General features: G+C 31.9%; 2 protein-coding genes and 1 long non-coding RNA gene across 6 annotated transcripts; 2 read left to right on the forward strand and 1 right to left on the reverse strand.

The window, feature by feature from the left end:
• The first annotated feature begins 873 nt into the window (after positions 1 to 873).
• On the forward strand, positions 874 to 1,937 carry LOC124888650. The gene is made up of 2 exons (XR_007047205.1): positions 874 to 1,007; positions 1,473 to 1,937. It is a non-coding gene; the product is annotated as an uncharacterized LOC124888650 (long non-coding RNA).
• Positions 1,938 to 11,514: 9,577 nt separating this feature from the next.
• LOC107848532 lies at positions 11,515 to 17,561 on the forward strand. 4 transcript variants are annotated; one of them, XM_016693321.2, is made up of 12 exons: positions 11,515 to 11,549; positions 13,002 to 13,092; positions 13,182 to 13,481; positions 13,605 to 13,688; positions 13,776 to 13,885; positions 13,966 to 14,098; positions 14,255 to 14,390; positions 14,513 to 14,675; positions 15,260 to 15,388; positions 15,489 to 15,683; positions 16,419 to 16,541; positions 17,161 to 17,561. In XM_016693321.2, the coding sequence occupies exons 3-12, from the start codon at positions 13,235 to 13,237 to the stop codon at positions 17,281 to 17,283; spliced, it is 1,443 nt and encodes a 480-aa protein (XP_016548807.1). In that variant the 5' UTR covers positions 11,515 to 11,549; positions 13,002 to 13,092; positions 13,182 to 13,234; the 3' UTR covers positions 17,284 to 17,561. The 4 variants fall into 4 exon arrangements, with proteins under 4 accessions (XP_016548807.1, XP_016548810.1, XP_016548809.1 ...); XM_016693323.2 differs by lacking the exon at positions 11,515 to 11,549 and adding an exon at positions 12,252 to 12,405; XM_016693324.2 differs by lacking the exon at positions 13,002 to 13,092 and having other exon boundaries at positions 11,531 to 11,549.
• Positions 17,562 to 18,834: 1,273 nt separating this feature from the next.
• Positions 18,835 to 24,548, reverse strand: LOC107847967 (probable WRKY transcription factor 4). The gene is given in 4 exon segments (NM_001324653.1): positions 18,835 to 19,497; positions 20,311 to 20,469; positions 20,567 to 21,243; positions 23,921 to 24,548. Coding segments are annotated over 4 exon segments (1,473 nt in total). The 5' UTR covers positions 24,275 to 24,548; the 3' UTR covers positions 18,835 to 19,214.
• Positions 24,549 to 25,850: the final 1,302 nt, after the last annotated feature.

A 25,850-nucleotide genomic window follows, 5' to 3' on the forward strand; every position in this document is an offset into this window, starting at 1 on the left:
TAGTTTTCATATCATTGTCTATGCTCTAGATGTTCAATCCTGATCATGCGGGATTGTTTTGTCCCACATCATTAGTGGATGGACTAATTTTATGATCTTGTTCGGGATTGAGTTAGGTTATGATCCATTTCTTAGGCCTATCTTAATTTTAATCTGATGGCAAGCCTCATATTATGTTTTCCAAGTTCTGAATGTCTATTCGTAGACGTACTGGGATATTTAGTCCGACAACATTTATGGTATCAATATTTGAACTCATTATATGTCGTGAATGATTTTTATCTCATGAGCTAGTTTTTACAGTTAAGTTCAATCCAAATTTTATTTCTTGATATTGTACTAGAGTCAGATCCATTCCAATTCTTATTTAATCTGATGTTAGTAACTGGCATGTTGTCCAATTGGGTTTTCTCATCCTTTATTAGCATTATGAAAAACAGACAATATAAATGAAATTATATAGTCCTCACTCCTCAAAACAATAAGAGGGAATTGTTCATTTTTGTGGACCTGGACATTCTTGTTAGCCCAATGGGCTTCCTCTTTTCTTTAAGCCCGTTAAGCCTAACTAGTTGGGCTGAAAGTCGGGTTGGAGAAAAAGAAGATGAAAGTCCTCTTTACTTATTAATAAATAACATAAATATCAACCTTTTAGAATTATTTACACTCTATTCCACCTTTTTAATTATTCTACTCTCTCTCCAATTCATATACATAGGACAACAGACATATACATAGGAACATTTGTATATGCGAATTTGTTATTGTCTTTAAACATGGAAATAACGGATCCCCTTAATTTAAGGACGTAATTAACGCAACTAATGTAATAAGTGAATTACAACATACCTTAAATTATGTAATAACTACTAAAATTCAAATTTTGAAAATAACAAATACATAAAAGTCAAATCAAACGAAAAACATAAATCAAAAATAATTTGAGCACTGATTTTTGATCTTTTGAAGAAAAAGAAATTAATTGGAATTCAAGAAGATGAGTATTGGTATTCTTTTGACGTACTCTTGTTAATGGAGATCCACTAAATGTCAAATTCTTTCATATTTGTTAACTATATATGCAGATTTATACATTATCGAATTGTCTGTTTGATGTTGTGTCGATGTCATTTTGTTGTTAATTTTTATTTTGCGAAGATTGTTTTGACGATGAACACGTGAATATATATTTTTTTTGCCATGAGATTGGGCATTTTATAAGTTTGTAATTTCCTGGGTAGATACGGTTATGTTGTATATATAACGATTTTATATGTTTTTGTATGAATTGAAAGTAATTGAGGAATTTAAATGGAGTAAATTTGTTTTACGAACAGTCTCAAATACATGTACGATCTGCTTTGTATATGTCTATATGTCTTCATAAAATTATATGAATTGTTTATATGCATTTAGATGTAGTATTATGTTAATAAAATATTAATCTTTTTGATATTTTTTTTGTTGTTCAGGTGAAGGCTTCGTCAACCTACATATACTCAGTTTATGAATCTAGAAGAAGGTACATCGTCGACCTCGAAAGTAGCTCGTACAACTGTGAAAGGTTTCAAATAAATCAGATATCTTGTCTTCACGCTATTGTTGTTTTGAAGTCTAAGCATGTAAAAGTTTTGGGTTGTACTGCTTAGATTACTACAAGCTGAGCACTTTGGTGAAGACATTGAAATGTTTCTAACAGTGTAGATAAGGAAGAAGCTTTGTCTCCGATTTATAAAAGGCTGCCAGGAAGATCGGAGAAAGGGAGAAAGAAAAAATCAAACAAAACACTTTCATAAAGTATAAATTATTGTGGACAGTGCAGACATGAGGGGCACAATGAATGTTCATGTAACTTTTATCCAAAGGAGAACTAACTTGTAGTTTTTCAATACTCTTGATGATTAATAACTCAAATAACATTTTCTACTTTTATGTTTTGATTTGTTGAACAATTTGAGTTGGAGGATGGTAATTAGTAATAAATATATATCAGTTTGTTGCAAAGTAGAACAATGAAATATAAGACGTAAATATAAATACACTGGTAGAACAATGAAATATTCATTAGTAATAAATATTATTAACGCAGCTGTCAAATATACAAGACAAATAATAAATATAAATACATGGGTAGAACAATGGAATATAAGACGTAATATACGACTATGTGTTATACATCCACATACAAAGATGATACGCCTATGTATAAGACTGAATATACACTGAAATTTAGAATCAGTAAACCAATATAATGCAGTGATATAAACAAAAATATAACACATGCAAAAACAGTCAGTACATCTCAAAAACATAATTCATTGTATTTTAAAAACTTTGTACATACAAAATCCATACATTAGTTTACTAATCCAACCCAACAAAAATTCACAGAAAAGAAACAATCTTCACCATAAACATCTTCAAGACTATTCAATGCCAACTATTCCTGATTCACGAGGTGGAAGGACAAATTTTGTCCTTGATCTTGGAGGGTCGTCATTGTCACCAACATAACATTTATTTGCCTTTCGAAGATCGTAATTTTGAAGCAGTGACACATATCGTATACGATGGTATTCAACTTCAAAATCACCTGAACGCACATCAATTCCTTCGCTTAGGTATTCTGTATTTCAGATCCTGTATTGAATGAAAAACAAAATCATAAAATTAGAGAATATTGTCAATTCAAAACTGCTATGTTGTACAGAAACCATAAATTTCAAAACAGGTCAAGTACTTAACAGTACTTATGTATATGTCTAGCACATACATAGTTATTGCTTTTATGTTGATGTACATTAACCAACTAAAGAATTCATAAGTGAATAAATACATAGCAATACTTATGCATATGTCTAGCACATGCATAGTTATTGCTTGTATGTGGATGTGCACTAACTATAAAATTCCTGACAGACAAACTAGAATTATGTATATGTCTACCATATAGAACAACATCTAATGAATAATGTATGTGTATAACACTTACTAATATATAAACCCAGCAATCACATATATAGATGAAATGCATATATCATTGTATTTCTATCAAAAGCATCATCAAATCCGTATATGCCGAATATATATAAAGAATTGTTTTGTATTTGCGCAGGAAGATTCTAACATAACTTTACATTGAAAAGTCAGAAATACTTTTGGTAAACGTGGTTGTGCAGTATTTTTTTTTTTATTTTCTTGACGATTCACCAATTTATTTTTTCGACTTTATCGACTTTAGAACAACAACTTTGTTAAGCTTATCTTTATGGGATCGTTACAAAGTTTATATCTGTTTTCAACAAAGTTAGGTTCCTCATCAAATACTCCAAAAACGAACCCAACTATCGAATTCGTTGGTTTAGTATGCTCTAATTGAGTTAATCCTAAACTAAATGAAGGAGAATCATCCGTTTACTAAGTACGATGTTGTTAATTTAGTACTTGAAATAGCTGATTTTGAAAAGAAAAAAAGGAGAATACAAAAATCCAAACTATATTTGGTAAAGTAGAAACTCAAAAATTACTTAATCAAAGCATGCAATAATTTGTTCATTCGAAAATCTTCAAAAATTCGATTAATTAAAGAAAATTACTAACCTCAGATCTTAAAAATTGACAATGATAAAAGAAAATTAAGTTAAAATTGAATACCATTGAATAACAGTTGAACTCAAACAAGGTTAATTTCAACATGGTAACTGGTCCTTGATTCTAGCCTATTTTTAAGGGGAACAACCATGAGAGTAAAACAGGGTTTTCTATGTATATATACTTTAAGAGAGAGAAACTTAAAAAGTAGATTTATGTAATATGTTTAGGGAGTTTTTTTTATAATAAATAAAACATAAGTTGTGGGTTTGTGCAATTTTTAATAGAATATGTAAATAGGAATTTGAAGAAAACACGAATAACCGCCCACTCAATCGCATTAATTAAAATAGTTGGTAGATGTATAATATATGTATAATTCATGTATCAGACGTGTATTACCAATTATAATTAGTGTGTGGTCTATGTATCCACTATCCGTACAAGAAAAAGTAAATAGCTTATCCCGCCGGCTATTTGCGTAAAGATCTCATAGAATTTTTGCTTTCTCTAGATCAGGGTGTTTATGGAAACTCGAAAAATCCAACCAGATCGAAGAAAAAGATAGATACGTTTTTTTTTTTTTTTTTTGGTTTAGTTTGACTTTAGATTTTAAACTTAAAAATCGATATAATTTGATTCGATTTTGATTTTAAGAAAAAAAAAAAAAAAAGTAAACCAGCTTGACTATATAATTAAATATTTATTTGAAAATTATAACTTTGCATGCACGCATATTTATTTAATCTTTTTGCACTCCTAGTTTGTAACGTAGATATTTTTTTAATAGTAATTCAACTTTTTACCTTTACTTTTAGTTATCACCATTGTTTATTTTAATAATCGTTCAGATATTTTGACATATCATAACTAAATCTTTAATCTTTTATTCTCCCCACCCCACACCCCCTCCGAAAAAAGAAATTCGTTTGCAATTTTTTTTTTTCTTAAAATGTACTCTTGATTTGGTAGTGTTATGTTGGAATATAGCCAACTTACTATGTATTTAGAATAATAGCGTCATATATTTTATGATGAAATCACCTAAATTGATTTGATTTAATTTCAACATTTGAAAATCTGTCTTAATGAGTTTGATTTCTTTTTGGAAGAAAATCAACTCAAATCGAACCATCAATATTCAGATTATGCATACATAACTCACTCTCTTTTCTTAGCATTGCCTATTCCGTCCTCTTTTTCGATTGCATTTGAGACTTCAATTCTCACTTAAAGTTCTTGTTTTGATAATTTAAAAGTTAAAAGAAGATTTTATTCACTGATAAATGAGTATTTCAAATCATCTTCAGAATCTTTCAATTCGTCAAAAATGAAAATTTAAATTTTCGTAAGTTCTTTCTGAATTTCCCTCTAGGTTATTGAACATAATCGCATTTCGAAAGTCATTTTGTATTCTTAAATCATTTTCTATTCAGTTGTTGAAAAATAAAGATTAAATTTTCTAAATGAGATTGAGTTCGATAAACAAATATAATATAAATATCAAACGTGAATAAACTTTTTTATATTGATGAGTTTGAATAATACACATTCCTAACTACTCCTATATTACTTGTGAAAGTGACCACGAGTGCACCAGTAGTTCACAAGGCTAATATTTCTATCATTAGTGCTTTCAATAAATGCAACAACTAAACAAATATTATTCAATGTTTAAGATTAATTGGATTAATATAACCTTCTAGATTCAATTTTCCCTATATAAGAATTCAAATTAGGGATTAGGGAGAAGAATATTTCTGGTATAGTAGGGTAATAATCTAGCTGTGCACCAACATATTCTTTGTCTTACTTAAAGAAAAAAAATATTTTTTTAATGAGAATAATAAGATTTCAAGTTCAAAAGAATTTTTTTTTTTTTTTTTTTAAATTGAGAATCATAAGATTTCAAGTTCAGGTTTTAAAACTTGATCAAGGATAAAAATATTAGATGATTTTTTTTATTGTTTAAATTTTGATAAATAGAGTTACTCGATACTTCTGTACAATGGTACGAGATAGTAGGTAGGTCGTAGAATTAGCTGAAGTGCGTAAGAGGTTCGGACACCATAATTGTAACAGAAGTGCAAAAAAAGAAGTGTGCACGCGCGCGCGCACACACACACACATATATATATATATATATATATATATTGTTCAAATTAACTTTGATAGACATAATTATTCAATACTTATATTAATTGTGGTGAAAGATAGCAAATAGCTCAAAGAATTAGTTAAGATACATAAGTTAGTTCGAACATCATAATTTTCAATAAATAAAAAAGAAGAAGCAAAATTGTAAATCCTCTCCACTAAAGTTCTTAAAATAAATAAATCTCCACTAAAATTCCTAACTTCAAGATTTGCTATAAACAATTGGCTTTGAACTTTGAAGTGACACTTCAACTAAATTATTCAAGCCGCTTAATTAGCAATAACTCACGTAAAAACAAAAAAGAACATTGAGTGAATGCATTTGGTCTAAGAGTTTGGTAGTGATTGACTAAAATAATTTTCATTTTTGAAATATCTAAAGTTCTATGTTTTTTTATTTTTTAATTTGTACAAGTACTTGTGATTTGAGGGTAGGGTTCTTGTGCCATACATGAGAAAATTTTCATTAAAATTAAGAGAACCATGAAGACAAAAAAAAAAAAAAAAAACTTATTTTATGTTTTCAAAGTGACTCATTATTTGAGTTCTTGTGAATTAAAATATGAAAAGAAAAATGAAATCACTAACCTAATGCAAGTTTGGGGCCCTAAGTTTTGTCTCTTCAATAGAACAATGCCTTCACCAAATTGTATATATATACATACATACATATATATATATATATATATATATATATATATATATATATTTTGGTTGTTTGATTCCCAAATATTATTAATATTTTATGATGGTAAAGCATATCTATTATTCATAATAAGTTCTACCTAAGAGAATCCCTCTTCCTTGTTTAATATTCAAAAACTTATTGGCTCGTCTAATCCAGATTTGGCAAGATAGGCCTAATCATTTTTGGAATAAGAACTCGATCGATTTTATTTAAGGATGTTGAGAAATGCCAACCAATACATCAGAATCCCGATACCTTAAACTATATCATGAAATCTAAAATATTTACTTACATATAATTGCGCTATTGTTAGAAACAATATTATTATTTATGTTGTTGTTGCAATGACTTGTTTGAATGAATTTGATAAAGTTTGAATTTCCTTCACCTAATTCTTCAAAATAGTACAATTTCTTGAAATAAAACAAACAATTTCTTCCTAATTTGGTAGGTTTGAGTTGAGAAAAAAAAAACAATTTGACTAAACTTGGGACCCTTCTGTCACAAAACAACAAAAGACAGGGGCTCTAGCACGAAAATCATAAAAGATATTGTGTTTGTCACAAAGCTTATAGGCCTCCTAATCATTAGTTTCAAAAGTTGTTTTTGCCTAAATACCACCTACTTAAAGAATATTAATTGCATTTTAATCAACAAAGGTTAGAAGCAATTCCAAATTCTTGCAATTTTTATTTTTTTAAAGTTTCAATGGTATCTTTACCAAATAAAGCAATCATTTTATTGGTTTGTGGGGTTTGCACTTTACACCATGCATGTCGTGCACACAAGAAATAGATTAGATTACAAATATGATAGGGATCAGTGGAAAAAGTAAGTCATTTAGTGTAATATTTGCAACAAACTTGTGACTTTTTTTTGGTTGAAGAAAAAAAATCTACTATTAATATAGTTCTTAATTGGAAAAAGTAAGTCATTTAGTGAAATATTTGCAACAAACTTGTGAGACCTTTTTTTTGTTGAAGAAAAAGAATCTACTACTAATAGTTTCATTAGAGTGTTTGATGAGTGAAGTTTTGCTTTTTTAGGTATATGTAATTTTAATTTTTAAGCTATTAATAAGTGGTTTAAAGTAAATCATAGACATTTTTACATTTTAATCAAAGAGGAACAACTTTTATCGTCAAATAATAAAAATATATCACTATCATATTTACTTTAAAGCACTTAAGTAGGGGTTTTCGCTTTTCATGAATGTCTCTGCCTCGATTTTTATGTGAGTTTTACCCGTCTTTTTCTCTATTTGCTTCCAACTCTTTATGATGATTAGCATTAAGGAGATTTAGTAACAAAGATTATTGTACCTAATTTCTATTTTCTTTCCTTGACTATAGATTATCTCATTAACCATAAAATAAGGAATTTAAGATTTAATTATTTCTAAATATAAAATATGCCATTATTTTTAGAAAAAAAACTAGACATAAAAGTCTCTATATTTTTTTGAGACAAAATTCTTTAGGTGGAGGTAAGGGGATCTTTTTATGAGAATTAATTAAATCCACCTTTAAGATATCAAGTAGCATCTTAACAAGTGCACTACTACTTAATAAGCTTTTGAATATTATCATGGTAAGCACAATTCTCTTTTAACATAATCCATATTAATGGTCTTGCATGTCTTACAAAGTTGCAAATAATCATGTTGCATTTTCTATATTAAAAAAAAAAAAAGAATATGAAGTCCTAATTACTTTGATTCAATGTTCCCCAAATTAAATATGATTTTGTACCAAATCTCACTACTCTAAAATGATTAAACATTGTGATAACAAAATAGTTAATTAAATGGTCAGTTATTAGTTGACTTTTGATCAATTGTCTTTGACGAAAAATTAGTTTGTGTTCCGTCCATATTTAACTTGATACTCTTAAAGATAAAATAAATAAAATAATAATTTTATTATATTACTCATAATTGTTATAAGTCATCTCTAGGAGATTATTATTGGATGAGCTCGATGAACAAAGTTTCCTGATATTTGTTGTTGGTAGAAGGTGTAACAAATATGACGTGAATTTAGTTAAGGTGCGCAAAACTTGACCTAGACACCTGAGTTCTAAAAAAAATTATCAGTAAGTCATCGCATTCATTCGGAAATGAGTTGGCAATTGTTACCCCTTCCATTCACTTTTAATTTTATTAGTCATATTATATCTCCCGAGGTTAAATTATCCGGATTTTTATCAATATTTTAAGATATATATTTTAATTATATATATTAATTAATGTGAGAAATACTGTAAGTTAAGTAATTTTTGTGTAGTTTTTGAATATCTAAATTTTAAATTTTAAATTAATCTAATATAATTTAACTTCAAAAATTAATCAAATTAATTCTCATAAATTGAAACGTGACAATTGAGAAGTAAAAGTGTGTACGAAGTAACTAATACTACTACCAAATAAGAAGAAGTGGATGGACCACCAAAGGATGTGGTGCAGTGAATGGGGATGCTCCTCCATTAACCAGAGGTCTCAGGTTAGAGCCCTGAATATGAAAAAAAATTTGATAAAAACCGCTACCTTCCGAATAGGACCCTACCCGGTGCGAAACCAAAAAATAAGAAGTGGATGGAGAGAGAGTACATAGTCTTGGGCTGTGCATTAGTTCAAATGAACTTGAAATGGCATCTTGATTTTAAAATTTTGTTTTTTCAAAAGAGTTGGTTGCATATTTTGACAACTTAAAAGAACAAACGTTCATTTTCATAGGATGCGTTTGTTTACACTTGTCAAAGTCACAATCATCAATGAAACCAAATATTTAGGGCTAGTCAAACTCTCAAGCCATGTCTTTTAGTTTCTTTATAATTCACAATTTTAATTTGGTACAACTTATGGATGACATGATATTAGATAGGAGATTATGGAGGTCATGAATTAGGATACTGGATAGGATTATATTCATATTTAATTTCTATTACCATTTATTGTTCTGTATAATTTGATTTTAATAGTGTTATTGTTATAGTATTGTTCTTTTATTATATATTGTTTTTAGTAATGTCAGTTTTTTTTTTAGGAGAAAAGACATGGGCTGGCCATTTTAAAAAAAAATGACCCACAATTTTAAAATGTGGACAATTGGAGTCAGTCGGCCTAATTTATTTTCCTTTTTTAGCCATTTGGTTCGTCGGTCGCATACAGTCTTTATACCCATTTGATACACTTTTATACCATGTTGATACAATATATACACCACATAAATACATCTTTCACAGAGAAAATTTGTGCAAGCATATACAGTAGCTATACCAAATTGATACAGTACATATAACACCCACGTAACTAATATCCGGACAACTAATACCTGCATAATTCTAACCATCTATCAAGGTTTAACAACTCAATTAAGATAGAAATTTTAGTTAAATTAGTAGTAATTAACTAATCAATAAAAATATGATAAAATTAACAAATTAAGGTTTAACTATTCAATAAAGATACAAAATTTTAGGTGAAGTTAATAAATTGAATAAATTGAAATCGACGAGCGACGGCCACAATGCAAATATTTGCTTTCAGCGCGGAGGTTTAACATATTTTCAATGTTACCAAACAGAACTAAAATGGCGAAAAATGGGGTTTTGTAATTCCATGATCATTTTATGTCTTTTTTTTCAGCCTAATGACTATTTTCGTCCACCCCCCACCTTTTTTTATATATATATATATATTTAATACTTCTTATATAGACTGTTTTTTATTTTGAAATCGAGGGTATATCGAAAACAATCACTCTACCGCTAAGGTAGAGATCGGTCTGCCTACACCCCAACGACAACTTACTAGTGTAATCTCATCAAGTGGTGTCTATCAAAAACAACCACTCTACCTCTATGGTAGAGATTAGGTCTGCGTACACCCCACGACAACATGCTAGTGTAATCTCATCAAGTGACGTCTATCGAAAACAACCACTCTACCTATACGGTAGAGATTAGGTCTGCGACGCCCCAACGAGAACATATTAGTGTAATCTCATCAAGTGGTGTCTATCGAAAATAACCGCTCTACTTGTAAGGTAGAGATTAGGTTTGCGTACACAATACACACCAAGATAAATCCCACTTAATGAGATTACACTGGAAATATTATTATCGTAGTAACTTGATCGATTCAATAGTTATGATTTCACTGCTATACGCATTATAATTTTAGTTGGTGACTTCAAAATGTAATATTCATTGAAGTTTTTACAATTTTTACATATATATTCAAGCTTTATATTTAAAATAACGGGTTTAATTAAAGTCGTAGTTTGTTAGCTATAAGTATGAAAATGCTAAAGAAAATATGCAAAATGAAAAGAGAAAAGGAAATAATATTATACAATATTGACATAGTTAATACTTTCTCTTTCTCATTAGTGAAGAAAGATTAACATCTTTTCATATTTAAGAGTTAGTTACTATCTTTATTTTATCTATGACACGCTCTAATTAGAACGATTTGATGTATTTAAGATTATAAGATTTTAAATAATTTTTTATATATATTAAAATTTTCAATTTATAATTTCGTCTCAGATCAAATATTGATGATGTTTGTATAACTTTGACATGCCAGATGTACAGATAATCATGAGTTAGAATGCAAATTGTGAAATTAGATACTATGGCAAATTACTTCCTCCGTTTCGTTTTGGTTGACCCTCTTCCTAAAAATATTTGTTTCAATTTACTTGTTCCTTTAATGAAATCAAGAGGATTTTATTATGTTCTTCCAATACTACCCTCGACATTAAATAACTAAATAAAGTGTATTTATTTAAATTTATATTTTCAAAATATAATTAATGAGGCTAATTTGATAAAACAGACCTCTAATTAATATTTTTTTAATGGGTGTATCAAGTATACAGAGCCCAAGTAGATTAGAACATTAAAAAAATTCAATTTCCCTTTCAAAGGAAACAATCAATAAAATAATTAGACTTTCAACAGTTGTATTCCATTTATGTGTATTATGTGGGACCCTTTTACCTGATTTTTGGGGTACGGGGTAGTAGCTAACTATATATATGAAGTATGAATGAAAACAGAAATAAATGAAACTTTAATTTGGAATTATCAAGTGGACATTGGAAGAGTAAGTCCCTTAATTTATCTCTTGATCATTTTCTTTTTAGAATTTGATAATTAATTTTCTTTAATCCTATGAGTTTACATTTTGTTGTTTTTGTGGACTTCTCTTTACAACTTACAAGTAAAAATAATATATACACCAAGTGATTGTGATGGGATTGATAGGATCCCGTACTTAATTGGAGTTGTCGATTTAGAGTGCTAGCTACGATTTTTTTTTAGTTAGAAAGTGCTTTTCCCTTAAATTAATTTTATGCAACACGAATTTTGATCAGTCGAGCTTCAAAGCCAGTAGGTTGCATGAGAAACCGAAAAAAAGTAAAAATTCAACAACAATGTATTTAGTGTAATCCGACATGTAGAGTTCAGGGAGGACAGAATGTACGTAGACGTTTTCCCACCATTATAGGATAGAAACTCAAGTCTCAACTCATAAAAAAAGATTTCAAAGCAAGATTTGAGAATGAAAATATGACAGCAAAATACCAAGATATGAAGTAAATGAAGCAACATATAACAATCTACATTATTAAATGAAAACTTTTCTATTTTGGTTTCATTTTTTTTTCCTTTTGTTGTTCATCTTTTCATTTGCTTTTGATATTGATTGTTTTTATGATTACGCAAGTTTCCAACTTGTTTATTTCTTCTTATATATATTTTGTTCTTATATGAAGACAACTTTTAAAATTCTAGTTGACCTATAGCTCAGTTTTATTCATTGCATGCCAAAAAATGATTGCTTTATTTCCAAACTATGACCTTTCAAGAAAGTTGCATTTTCACTTAGTTTGAAGATATCATATTTATTTGTCCATGAATTTACAAATTTGATTGTGTTAATCTCTTAAATGGTTTAGGTAATGTCTTTTGTCATTGTTGTCATTTTATACTATCAATCTGGTGTCTGATTGAGACTTTTTCAGCCATTACAACAACTACTTAATGCTTACTTAAAAGAATCTGTGGTTTTTAGGGGTTCTTGATTAATTAATAGTAGTAACATTTTGTTTGATAGAGGACTTTTACTTGTTACTTCGATTGCTTTGTTGATCTCGCTATTTTTCTGTCGTCTTATCTTGTAAGGAAATAGCCTCTGTACCCCCACAAAGGTAGTGGTAAAGTCTGTGTACATCGTACCCTGCCTAGACCCCACTTGTGGGATTATATTGTTGTTGCTTTTCTTTTTCAATCTTGAGATATTTCCTGATTTTCTTGATTTGGGGTTATCAAAAACTCCTATAGTTTTCCTTCTGTTGGAAAATGAAGGTTAGTCTTTATCTGATCTTCCAATGATCATGTCAAATTAGACACCAATATTTTGATTGCAAAAAAAATATCCTTTTGCTTTCACAAGTTGCCAAACAATCAACATCTAACTAGTTGTCTTATATATGTATTGGTTATGTGTATATTTCATTTTCAAGATTCACCTAATCTTATTTTGTCTATGAAGGTCACTCTCCTCCAAATGTGGTCATTTAAGTCCTTTGTTCCTTTAGGGAATTGCTTTGAGAAGTTGATTTTACCATTTTTTGGCATGTGAGGTAATGAATGATTGGTACTTTGCACCTTTTATCAAATACTAGAATACCATGTTTTGTTTTGGTCATATTTGAATGTTATAATCTTGCAGTTTTTGTTGATTTATGCAAAAGGAGGAAAGGAGTATTTTCTGGTGTTTGAGATATGGGTGGATGTGTGTCGAGTTCGTCTAGGAAGATAAAGTTAAAAACGAAGTACATTCCCAAGACTCGTAGGTTTCGAAGAAAGGCACCATCTTCTGTTTCTGTTGCACCTATTGAGCAACTTACTGTGGCGGGAGATTGTGTAACGGATGTTGATGTTTGTGAGTTTGTCACCATAGACTGCGAGAGCAGGACGTCAAGTCCTGCATTTCATCACTCCGAAGACTATCACCATGTTGATGTAACCGGTATGGATACTTCTAATAGGCCTTAATTTAGTAGCTCTTTGATTTGGTTATAGGAGTTGGATACCGAGGAAAGTTTAGTATCTTAGATGGTATTAGAAGTGTTTAATTTTCGCGAATTTACAGGATTAAGCCAAGAGGAAGCATGGTTTGATTCGTGCAGTGTCCTCGATTCTGATTCAGATGAAGACTTTACTAGTGTTCTTGGAGGTAACCGAAAAATCCTAATCAGAACTCCAACAGTAATTAACCAAAAGAAGCAAATTTTTTGAATTTTCTTTGTAACTTTGCTTCCAGAAATTTGCCCTTCACTAGTCGTTGCTGCTGGTAGCGCATTAGATCATCAAAGTCAAACTGAAAGCGCTTTACACTTAAGTGATACTGTCAACAACATTGGTATATCATGTGTAAGTGACACTAGAAATGAAATGTTTTGCTTCATGTCTTTGGTAAATTTTCCAAGTTGATTCGCCGATGCTTGATTCAGGTGGATGGAAATATTACTAAGCGGAGCAACATTGTGGAGGATCCAAGTTTGACATCTCAACGAAGGAAGATATCCGTTGTAACACTTGCTGTTAGTAAGATACTACATGATGGAGACACGACGACTGAGTTTTGTAAGTGTCATCGCAAATACTAATGCTAATGTTTCTGCAATGAACTTTGTGCTTCTATTATGAACTGAACTTTAATATGCATCCGGTTATTTTTATTTGTCACCATCGCGTACCTATTTTTCTGTCAAAATCTAAAGGACTTCATAAGAAAAACAGGTTCGTCAAGGAGATTATTGTATCGTCCAAGAGCAGGATTTCTTGTTCCACATACCAGTGATGTGAAATCGACTCAAGGATGTTGGAGTCCCATATCACCTTCCGTATTTAAGCTTCGTGGCGTGAATTATTTCAGGCATGTTACTGTGGTTACGTTATTTATTCGGCTTATCTACATTGTGTACAGTGAGATTTGCAAAAGTTTCTTGTTTTGCTCTGCGTTCAAGCTTATAAGATTTCTATATTTCTCAAATGCAGGGATAAAAGGAAATCTCCTGCGACGAATTGTTGCCCTTACGTACCTATTGGTGTTGATTTATTTGTCTGTCCGCGGAAGATATCTCACATTGCACGGCATCTTGAACTTCCCTTTGTAGAGCCACATGAAAGAGTTCCATCACTGCTCATTGTCAATATACAGGTCCTTATAAATAAGACTTGGCATTTCGGACCTTTTTTTGACAGTGTGATACATTTATTCTGTTAGTTGGGATTAAGTACATGCACTAAGGCTCCATTTATGATGAGAGTCAATGGCTTGTTATAAGATATAATGGTCAAAAACATACTTGAATCATCACTTATTCACGAGTTTCACACTCCAACTGTCAGTTGTTCCCTTTTCCTACCTGAACTATCACCGGTTATTCCATTTTCCTCCTGAACTATCGTCATCTATGTATTAACATACATCTAGTTACTGATAGTTGTCCTAATCAGCTTCGAGGTGTGTTTGTAATACACAGTTGTTGAGCTTCTCAGAACAACTAATAGTTGAGGTGTGAAACTCGTGAAAAAAATGATAGTTCATGTGTGTTTTTTGACCATTAGTTCTTGTTATTCTTATTGTTAGTTTGTTATTTGGGCGAGACAGGCTTAAATTGAGCGACATAGATAATGAGGTTTCATATAGCCGACCCAACTTGCCTATGACTCAGGGTAGTAGCTGTTTTTATCTTTGTGTTTGCGCGTGACTTGTAAACATTACGGATTTTGTTGTCGCAGCTGCCTTTTTACCCTACTTCGATGTTCCTCGGGGACAATGACGGGGAGGGAATGAGCCTTGTACTATATTTCAAAGTAACAGAAAATTTTGAAAAAGAGGTTTCTTCACAATTTCAAGACAGTATAAAGGTAATAATAACCCATTCTTCCCATTTCCCTTTTGTTGAATACTACTTTCTGTCAATTAGATTACATGAATTGACCCGTTTCTTACTCATTCATATGGCAGAAATTTGTAACGGATGAAGTGGAAACCGTAAAGGGTTTCGCGAAGGAATCAACGGTTCCTTTCAGAGAAAGACTCAAAATTATGGTTGGTGTAGCCAATCCTGAAGACCTTCATTTAAATCCCGCGGAGAAAAAGCTCTTACACGCGTATAATGAAAAACCAGTGCTTTCGCGTCCTCAACATGCTTTCTACGAGGTATTTCTTTCGTATTCTAAAATCAATAAATCATGTATTCCTATGGATCTCATAGCTGTTTGTTGTTAAAATCATTTCTTGAATAGTGGCTTATAATCTCATTGCGAAGGTGTAGTCTCTTTTGAGTTTTTGGCGAATCCTTCATTGCTTATATTATTTTTCGAAGAGTACTTGTGTATAACTATGTTGCTCGGATGCTGCATCCCCGTCGGATCCTTAAAAAAATGCACTACTCTTAGAGGATCCGGCATGCAATGGGCTATATTTTTGAAGTAGTCGAGCAACATAGGTGCACTAATACGTCTTGCATATACTGAAATTTCAGTTGATACTAGCTTCATTTAAGAATAGAAGTCGCTTTACGTAAAGAAGTTGAACATTGAACCTATATTATACTACAGATAAAATTCTCATAAATATTAATTACAACAACATATACCAGTGTAGTCCCACAAAGTGAGGTTCAGAGAGGGTAGAGTGTACGAGACCTTACATTACTTCAGAGGTAGAGAGGCTGGTTCCGATAGGCTATTCTCATAATACTAATTACAACAACAACAACATATACCGAGTGAAGTCCCACTAAGTGGAGTCTGGAGAGGGTAGAGTGTATACAGACCTTATCCCTACCATAGAGGTAGAGAGGTTTATTCCGATAGACTCGTCTTATTATACTAATTACCTAAAATATATATTTGAAACGTTTTACGAATCTTATGGATGATTTTTGTACAGGGAGACAATTACTTCGAAATAGACTTGGATGTTCATCGATTCAGTTACATTTCCAGGAAAGGATTTGAAGCATTTAGAGAAAGACTGAAACATGGAATTCTTGATCTTGGATTGACAATTCAGGTATACTTATCATACGTTTGAATATTTTTTGCGCCCTCCTATTAAAGATCATAAGTTTCGTACTTTGAATTCTTAACTTATTTGAGAACGGAAAGATCCATTAGATAACAAACTATTGGTTCTAAGTCATCTCAAACGATTAATCAACAATTTGAAGTGCTTTTATTGCACATTCTTGACGAAACAGTGTGATCTTAGTTTACATTGTTTCATGGCGTCTCCACGTCCTCCCTTTCCCTGCCAAAAGAAAGAAAAGAGTCAATTGTCGCAGAACTATCATTTTTTTTTCGCGAGTTTCACACCCTAACTATCAGTTGTTTCTTTTTCTTACTTTGAGCTATCACCATCTATTTATTGAAACACACCTCAAAGCTGATTAAGCCAACTGCCAGTTGTTCCCTTTTCGGACCTGAACTATCACCATCTACTCAACTAGGTGTGTTGTGATACATAGAAGGTGACAGTTCAGGTAGAAAAAGAAAAAACTGATCGTTGGGTGCGAAACTCCCAAATAAATTATTAGTTCATGTGTGTTTTTGACCATATTCTATAATCTTTTTTTTTTTTTTTTTACCTTGATTTTGTTCTTGATTTGAGATATATTTGGATTATAATGCAGGCACAGAAGCAAGAGGAGCTACCAGAGAGAGTATTGTGTTGTGTTCAATTGAACAAAATTGATTTTGTAAATTGTGGCCAGATACCTCAACTTATAACTCTTCTTGATAATAATAATAATTGAAATGATTGAGAGCTAGGCCAATAGTTGTATATATTTTTGTCACAAGAAAAGAGACTATGAATTCTGAAATGTAACGATTAAACCAATTTTTATTTGTATTAAGAGTGACACATAATGTCAAAAAAGTAAACAACTTTTTCAATGAAATATAGTATGACAAAAAAGTGAAAGTTGAATTTTTTTTTCCATGGTATAATAGGCCACATCAACTTTTAAAAAAGTCCTCTTGGTGGTCCTTAATTAACGGCCGAAATGCGCACGTACTGATTTTGGAATCACTCGTATTCGTATTGAGTAAACATTTACATGTTTACTTGCTTTGAAATAAATTTTAATTTCTTATGGTAAAAATAACTTTAAATATGTGGTATTTGAAGTTTCATATAGTGGAGATTAGACATATATTTACTTAAACTTCAGGCACATAAGGTAGAAGCTTAGTTATTTTTGCCTGAATTTCAAATGATTTTGCTTGTAGTTTATACACATATAGCTAAAGTTCAATCATTTCAGCCTAAGCTACTGCCATATATTTAATTTTAGACATTGCATGTCTGAAATTGTTTCGAAGTGAACAGACATGTAAAATTTCTTTAAATCGAGTATAAGTTAAATAGTTATCTCCAAATAAAATACCTGTAAAATTTAGATTAATAGCATCCACTGACCATTTTTTAGCTCTAGCTTTGAAAAATGTTGCTGTCCGTAATTTCAAATTCATCATATGAAAACTCCAACGCAATAAAATAGTAACATTTACCCAAATTAAGTGAGGCAAACAACATAAATTCCAATAGTTTTTAGCTTAATTACAGAAAATTCTGACATTTTACGTAATTATTGAAAATCCCAACTTTGAATCTGTCGAGATACATAATTAGCTCCTGATACATCCAACAATTTGTAAAGATACATAATTAACTTCCGATACAATTTTTTCAATTTTAGGTCTGTTGAGATACATATTGCATCCAACGAAGATATATTTTTCCTTATAAAGATACATAATTAGCTCCAGATACATTTTTTTCGATTCCAAATCTATCGAAATACATAATTAGCTCCCCGATACATCCAACGAAGACATATAATTAGTTAAAATTTTTGTTATTACTTTGTAAGAATAGAAATTTGTGTAAATATGTTAAGTTAAGATGCATATTTATGTTATTTTTCCAATTAATAACTCAGTGGGTCTACTTCAAAGATGTCATCAAGCCCAAAATACCATTTAGAGACAGCTAGTTAAAAATACTACAACAACTACATTTTTCCAATTAATAACTCAGTGGGTCTACTTCAAAGATGTCATCAAGCCCAAACTACCATTTAGAGACAGCTAGTTAAAAATACTACAACAACTACAGTAACATAACCGGTATATTCTCGTAAAGTGATGTCTCACCGTCTAGAAAGGATAGAGTGCACGGTACCCGAACCTCCACCTCGGAGGTGAAGAGAGGCTATATATCTAACTTATAGAAAACTAAAAACACATCATATGTTACCAAACCCTTTAGACTAAAGCAAATTCAACCCCAACAAATAAAATCTCAAGAATCATAAATTCATAACAGAAAGATTGTCCAAAAACTTAATGTAGCATCATTCAAATTCAGATGAAACGCCTAACTATAAAAAGATATAACAAAATACATAGGCAAAACATGTAGGAATGTAGAAGCATTTACAGAAAAAAAATGCATATAGAAAAACCATATAGCTAACAACTCTACGCCCTTTTTGAGAACATTTACAAACAATTTTATATTCAAACCACTCCTTACTGACTATTATTTCGTGTCAACTGAACTTCTGCACCATCATCGACATTGCAAACGCGAGAACTAGAAAGATTCAGTAATAAGTTACAGCAGTCCTCTTACTGGCTGTCCGTGCTGATTACCATGCTGGAACGAAGCTTCGATTGATCATGTAATTTGTTCTTCTTTGAAACGTAGAAGTGCTATAGGTTGTTGTTCATTGCTTGGAAAGTCTGATCTTCGCATTGCAGTTGGTTTATCGAATACAGGGTTGTGTGGCCTCAATTGTGACGTGGAATTGTTGGCTGTATTGTGGCTACTATTCCTGGCTGCAGGCACATCATGATTATGTTTTCCTTCATAAGTTGTTATGACTGCTTTAGGGTCACTTGCAGCCCTTTCGACATGCTTTCTTACGTTACATCCCTGGCTGGTACATTTGTAATAGCTTCTGCAGAAGATAACAAGCCGTGTAAAAATCAACAATAGAGTGTAGAGTGTAGACCTTAGCCCTACCTTGGGAGGTAGAGATGTTGTTTCCGATAGACCCTCGACTCAAAAAAAAAAGAGTGAAGAAGACGTGGCAAAATACTATAGAGAGCATGTCAAAGCATTCTGAGCATGTAAAAATCATGGCAAACAAAATAACGATTAACAAGCAGCTGGCTATGCACTTATTTAGTTGTCTAGACATTGATTAGCTTATTTGATACAGGCATACAGAGGCCAAATGATACTGCAGCACTTCATTTGAAAAATAGAGTTCTAAATAAATGCTGCAAAAAGGAAGGTCATAACAGCCGCCAAGATATCTGACAATGGTGGTTAAATGCAATGGAAGTCAAAAGTTAGCAAGATTATTGCTAAAAATATGGCAACATAGAAAGGGAGGTGAATGTAAACACAAACGCTCAGACTGAGATTTATATTTAAGGTTCACCGGTCAACAGAAGTGATGGAATTGGACCTAAAAAGCCATTCAGGTTCATTATCGGTTAGGTATCAGTGGAAGCATAAATATAAAAGAATTAACGAAGTATCAAATCACATCAAATTGAACAAATGATGGGTCGCCGTCATGGAGATCATTGGGAATTGAAGAGGGGAGAACGAGCAGACATCGAACAACTAATTTCAGTTTCTCGTTATCATGGTATTCGTCAAACTCACTCTTAAAACAAGCGGAATATCAAATGGATAGGTGATTTCATATCACCGAGTTGTTCATTGTCGATAAGGAAGTAAAATAAGATGGACATTTTACCTTGGATAAGGGTTTCCTTTAACAACCTTCTGGCCATACTTACGCCATCTATAACCATCGTCCAACAGATCAACTTCACTGGTTGTTTGAACAATGATCCTAGGTTCTGCAACAGTCCGGTGAGAACAAACGGCCTCAGAAGTTTGTACTTCTACCGCCCTGCAAATTACAGATATGTAAGAGAAGGATTGTTGTAAAAATAGACACGGAAGCAAAAGAAATTACTATAAAATAGTGCCAAGGGGAAGTGAAGCACCTCCGCTTTGATTCTCGTTCGTCAATGTCCCTCCCATCCACTCTGGTCTCTGCATTACCTACTTCCTCACTGTCACTTGAGCCGGAGATTTGGTCATTTGCTAGGCTAGATTCTTGATCCTTCATTCTTAAGGAATAAGAAGGTTCGCCCTCCTTGGGCTCATAGGTCCCCTGAAGATTATAGTTTCCATTTGGATTTCCACTTTCTTTTGAACGCTTACTAGCTTGAGGTGGCTGATGGTTGTGTTGGCCCTTATATATAATCTCAGTCACCTGTCCATCTAGGGAGCGCTCAACCTTCTTCTTGACTGGACAATTTGGCTGCGTGCACTTGTAATAGCTACGAGGATATTCGCTTCCCTTGACCTGCTTCTGCCCATACTTCCGCCAGTTGTAGCCATCATCAGCAGGTTTATCAACAACAAAGGAAGCAGGTTCAGACCTCTGGTCGGACAGGGAAACATCAGAAGACTCTTTTATTGTGTTAGGATCCAATGCAGGAGGTATCTGTTGGTTTGCTGCTGTATTTGATGTTAAGGATTGGAATGGTGACATTGACAGTGCAGTTGCTGCTGAAGAAGATGAGTAATCAGGCTGAATGTGCATTTGCGACTGAGGCTGGGATGCCTGAGCTGTAAGTTGAGCAAGCACTTGCTGATGAGACATTCCAAAAGGGCCCTGACAGATGAAGATACATAACTAACTTTGAAGAAGCAAATTCAAATTAAACTAATAACAATATCATTTTACAAGTAGCAGAAACTAATTGACAGACGTTTTGCTCATAGTTCGGTTGATAATGCATAGCAGAGGAAAACAAGTACTGTAAATGTAATCCATGTGAGAAAACATGTTCTTCCCAGTTAGTCAAGTAATCAAGTACCAATTCTTCTGAGAAGATTAAGAGTCGCAACATCCTATGTTATCTCAAACCTCCATGGGCTATTCCTTAAGGTATCAAACATATTGACATTATTACTCGGAGAAGAAGCACAATGGCAAGCTTCAGTAATTGTTAATTAGCATGATGAAGTTCTCCATTGAAAGACAATTCCATTAAAACACACTACTAAACCTTACCACAGACATCAGAATTATAAATATCAGAGAAGTGATAAGTGCAGGATAATCTTAATTTATATCTGTTTAAATGGCATACGTTGAAAGGATTTGCAAACCTCTCAACCAAGCAACATGTAATAGAATAAATGAAGAAGTAGAATCCCAACACCCCAAGTACAATTCTCACTAGACAAGACCGTAAAAGCTGTAGCACCCTAAATTGTCTTTGACATGGTCACAAGCTTTCAAATTGCAACAACAAGAATGATTGTGAATGTCAAAATCCCCTCCTTCTGAACTATTGGAAATAGAAATTTTCTTCCCGTGTAACTTTCTTCCAGAAAATTAACAGCACAATGCCAAATACAAAACATTTACCATCATCAAGGATCTTTAGTTGGAGAGCGTTGTTAATTACTGAAACTCGATAATGTTACAACAAACAAAACCTTCTTGTTTGAAGAATCAAAATCTTACTTGCCCCCTTTTCTTTTATATTCATGACCGAGGTTTTCCTTCTAGACGAATACAATGTTGAGATTATTTTCTTTATCTTTGAAAGAAGGATAATAGAAGGTTCACGACAAAGATGTACCCTCACTTCATATCTCTACTTACTAGATGGGTGCAGATAACTATGTAATAATAACAACGCCGGATAGAGATATTATTAGTTCAAAATTGATTCAGATGGCGAGGACCCACATCCACAGAAAAATCCACCTTATTCATGCATTTGCATTTAAAACCCAAATGCCTGTATTTTCCCTAACAAACAAACATAAATAAAAACAACACATCAGCAAGACATTACATCATGTAGTTTCTGTTTTCTTTCTCTGTATGAGTCCATGTGAAGCCAACAATTCCATTCTTCCAACTACTCCCAGCGTAATACAACTGGCACTAGATGGGATCAAAAAATGGTTTTTTCACGTGAATTCCTGCGAGTCAATTAGCTGAGAGCAAAAATGGTATGGATCTAGTCAACTTTCACATATTTGTCTCTATGGACATCTCCAGCCATCTTTAGACGGTATTCAAGTCGACAACTTAATGAATCATATAAGGCTAGTAAGAGCCCAAGAAGCTCTTATTGTTTTTAAGCTTCCTACAAGAAGTACCATAATTTCAACTATAAGACTCAATAAAGTTCTATTTGCTAAGCAGTCATAGAGGAGCTCAAGAAGGATCTGTACATACAAAGACATGAACTTGTCCCTGCGTATGGGCAAATATAGCCAAGTAGAAGTGCCTCAGTCAGCATTAATCCATCATGCATGGTCCAATCCCCTTTTTTAGGATCTACTCGGGAACAGATCCAGCCGAGATGGGTTGAGCATGTAACTCAAAGGATTAAAGGACGTGATAAAATAAAATTAAAAAGAAAAGGTCGGACAAGGGTATGCTTCGGTTAGATGAACTGATAACGAAGACCATCACTTGGTTACTATAATGTTTCTCCTGTGAATCAAATGTCATAGTCAAGGAACAACAAAAGGCGCATTTCAGATATAGAGGAACTGCACTTTTGGCAGTAAAGTTTAAAGCTTTTAGCAAATAATTCATTCCCCAAATCCAGTATTCCACTACATTGCCTTCAAAATCATCATCACTTACAGTAGATTCTTTCAAAAAACAAAGCAAACACCATCAAATCATCCTCACTATCACTGTTGCTATGCTAACAGACTATTAAAATCAACCATTAACGCTAATGGTTAAACAAAAGGCATACTTCAAATATAAATGAAATGCACTTTTCGCAGTAAAGTTCAAAGCTTCTAGGAAATAATTCCTCTTCCCAGATCCAGTATTCCACTACAGTGCCTTCAAAATCATCGCCAATTACAGTAGATTTTTCCGAAAAAAAAAAAAAAGGCAAAACACCAATTGTGTCATCCTCACTTTCACTGTTGCTATGCTAACAAATTATTAAAATCAGCCACTAATGCTAAAACAACAAAGTTAGCATTAGTATATACATAAAGATTCACCAGTTAGCACTAATTTGGGTAAAAATCATTAAGTTCTGCTCCATCTTGGTAACTAAATACCTCTCAAAACCAATCTAACCCCAAATCATTTCTTTAATGATACCGATGTTCAAGTCAACTCACGCTTTAGCAAGAATTATCTAGTGTTCAATGTGTTTTTGAAACTATATGATACCATAAATTAAAAAAAAAAAAAAAAGTGCTATTGTTTCAATCTATAATACTAAAAAAAAAAACATTCCGTGCACTAAACTCCCGAAATCAGAAAAAGCAAAAAATGAAGTTAACTTAAGTACCTGTCCAGGTGAAAAGAACCCATCAAACAAATTAGTTGGATTTAATCCAGGCGGTACACTAAAAGTGGGAGTCATCGCTGGTGCCGCCGTAGATGGTGGCGAGAAACCCGGTCTAACACCGGAAATACCCGCCGGAGATGTCATTGCACCGGCTAAAAGCTGAGAAAAAGACCGACACTCAGAATCAGGATCATTATCGGAGAAGAAACTGGATACGAGTGTCATCGGACCCGGGCTAATACCACCGGAAAATAAACTGTCCATTGAATTTCTTGGTGGTAAAGTAATTGTTGGACGTACTAATTGTCCTCTTGATGTCGCTGATGAAGATGATAATCCTTCATTCTCCGCCATGATTACCAATAAATTGAAAGTCAATTCATCATTATTTTTTTTTATCTAAACTATCAAAAGTTGTGTATAGGATCTGAACAAACTTTTTGATGAGTACAAACTAGCAAGTGTACGCTTGCAGATACAAAAATAATATATTGTTGATGGATTGAGAAAGATGGTTGATGGATGAAGATTATTGTTGAATTTGGAAAGAAGAAACCAAACAGAAAAGTGTGTATAGGATCTGAACAAACTTTGAGTATAAACTAGAAAGTCCACGCTTGCAGATGCACGAAAATGGAGGCTTTACACTTTTGTTTATTTATATTTTTTCCTTTTTTCTTTTTCAATATAAATATGACATAATATACATTTTTTTCCTTTTTGTCTTTATATAAGAAGATACAAGTTGATAGTTGAAAACATAAATGTACATAGCTTATTTTTTTATTTTTCTATCAGTATTTGATAAGTATTCATTTTTGTAGGCATTTGATTGTATTTCATTTTGAAAACAAAAATAAATAGCTTTATCTTCGAGGTGAAAAATAATATTTAAAAATTGAAGATATGTTTGACCATAAAATAAATTAAAATTATTTTTGTATCTTTATAGATAATTTGGAGTGAAGATTATGAAAAATAATTTTTTTAAATTTTTTTTCTTTATGAATAAACGTATTTTCAAGAGTTAAATTCAAGAAAAGTAAAAGAAAATTTCATACGCAAAACATACCTTTAAAATCCTGATTAATTTAAATTTTATGTTTAAATTTTATTATAGAAGAATTGTTTTATATTTTACTTTTAAAAATCAAACCAGTGCGTAGTTATAAAAGATAAAATAAAGTAATGCAAATAACTAGACAAAACTCGTATTGTAATACTAGTTGGAGTAGATTATCTGCTTTATGTTTTGTCTGCTAATTAATTGAGATAGGATTAGAGTTTAATAAAATTTAATAACTTTCGCTCAAAAATTATATATTGGATTAATATAATATCTTATCGTAGTTGTATATGTGGCCAACACATACGTTGTATGTGCTTTCAAAATAGAAATCGGGAAAATATTTATAAGACATTAACTATATGTGATATCAATTGTATTCACTACATCATCAATTTATGTAAAGGATTTGTAAGGTATATCAAAAATATATGTTAAAATGTATGACCATCTTTTAAAACGGTAATAATTTTTCAACGATCAATTTAATCATTAATAGATTTTGATAATAACGAACGAGTGAGGTCGGATTGGATTAGATTCTCTTAAAAAATAAAATAAAATGTGGACACCCTTCTTATTTTAGTCCGTTCGAAAAGAATATTATCTTAATTTAATTTTAAAATTTCTTATTTACCTTTTATGAGATAATAATTTACAGCCATTAAATATCTTATGATTATTTTAGACTATAAATTTCAATTTTCTTTCTTAAATATCATGTTAAATTAAATAGTATCACCTAAAATAAGAGGGATTTTTTTTTTTAAATGTGGCGTGAAATTAGTTGTAGTCCCGACGATTAAAAGAGTTGCCGTGGAACATAGGGGAATCTATATAGAACAAAACAGTCTGTATAATTTT

The sequence above is a fragment of the Capsicum annuum genome, chromosome 11 (assembly GCF_002878395.1).
Source record: "Capsicum annuum cultivar UCD-10X-F1 chromosome 11, UCD10Xv1.1, whole genome shotgun sequence".
NCBI classification, from domain to species: domain Eukaryota; kingdom Viridiplantae; phylum Streptophyta; class Magnoliopsida; order Solanales; family Solanaceae; genus Capsicum; species Capsicum annuum.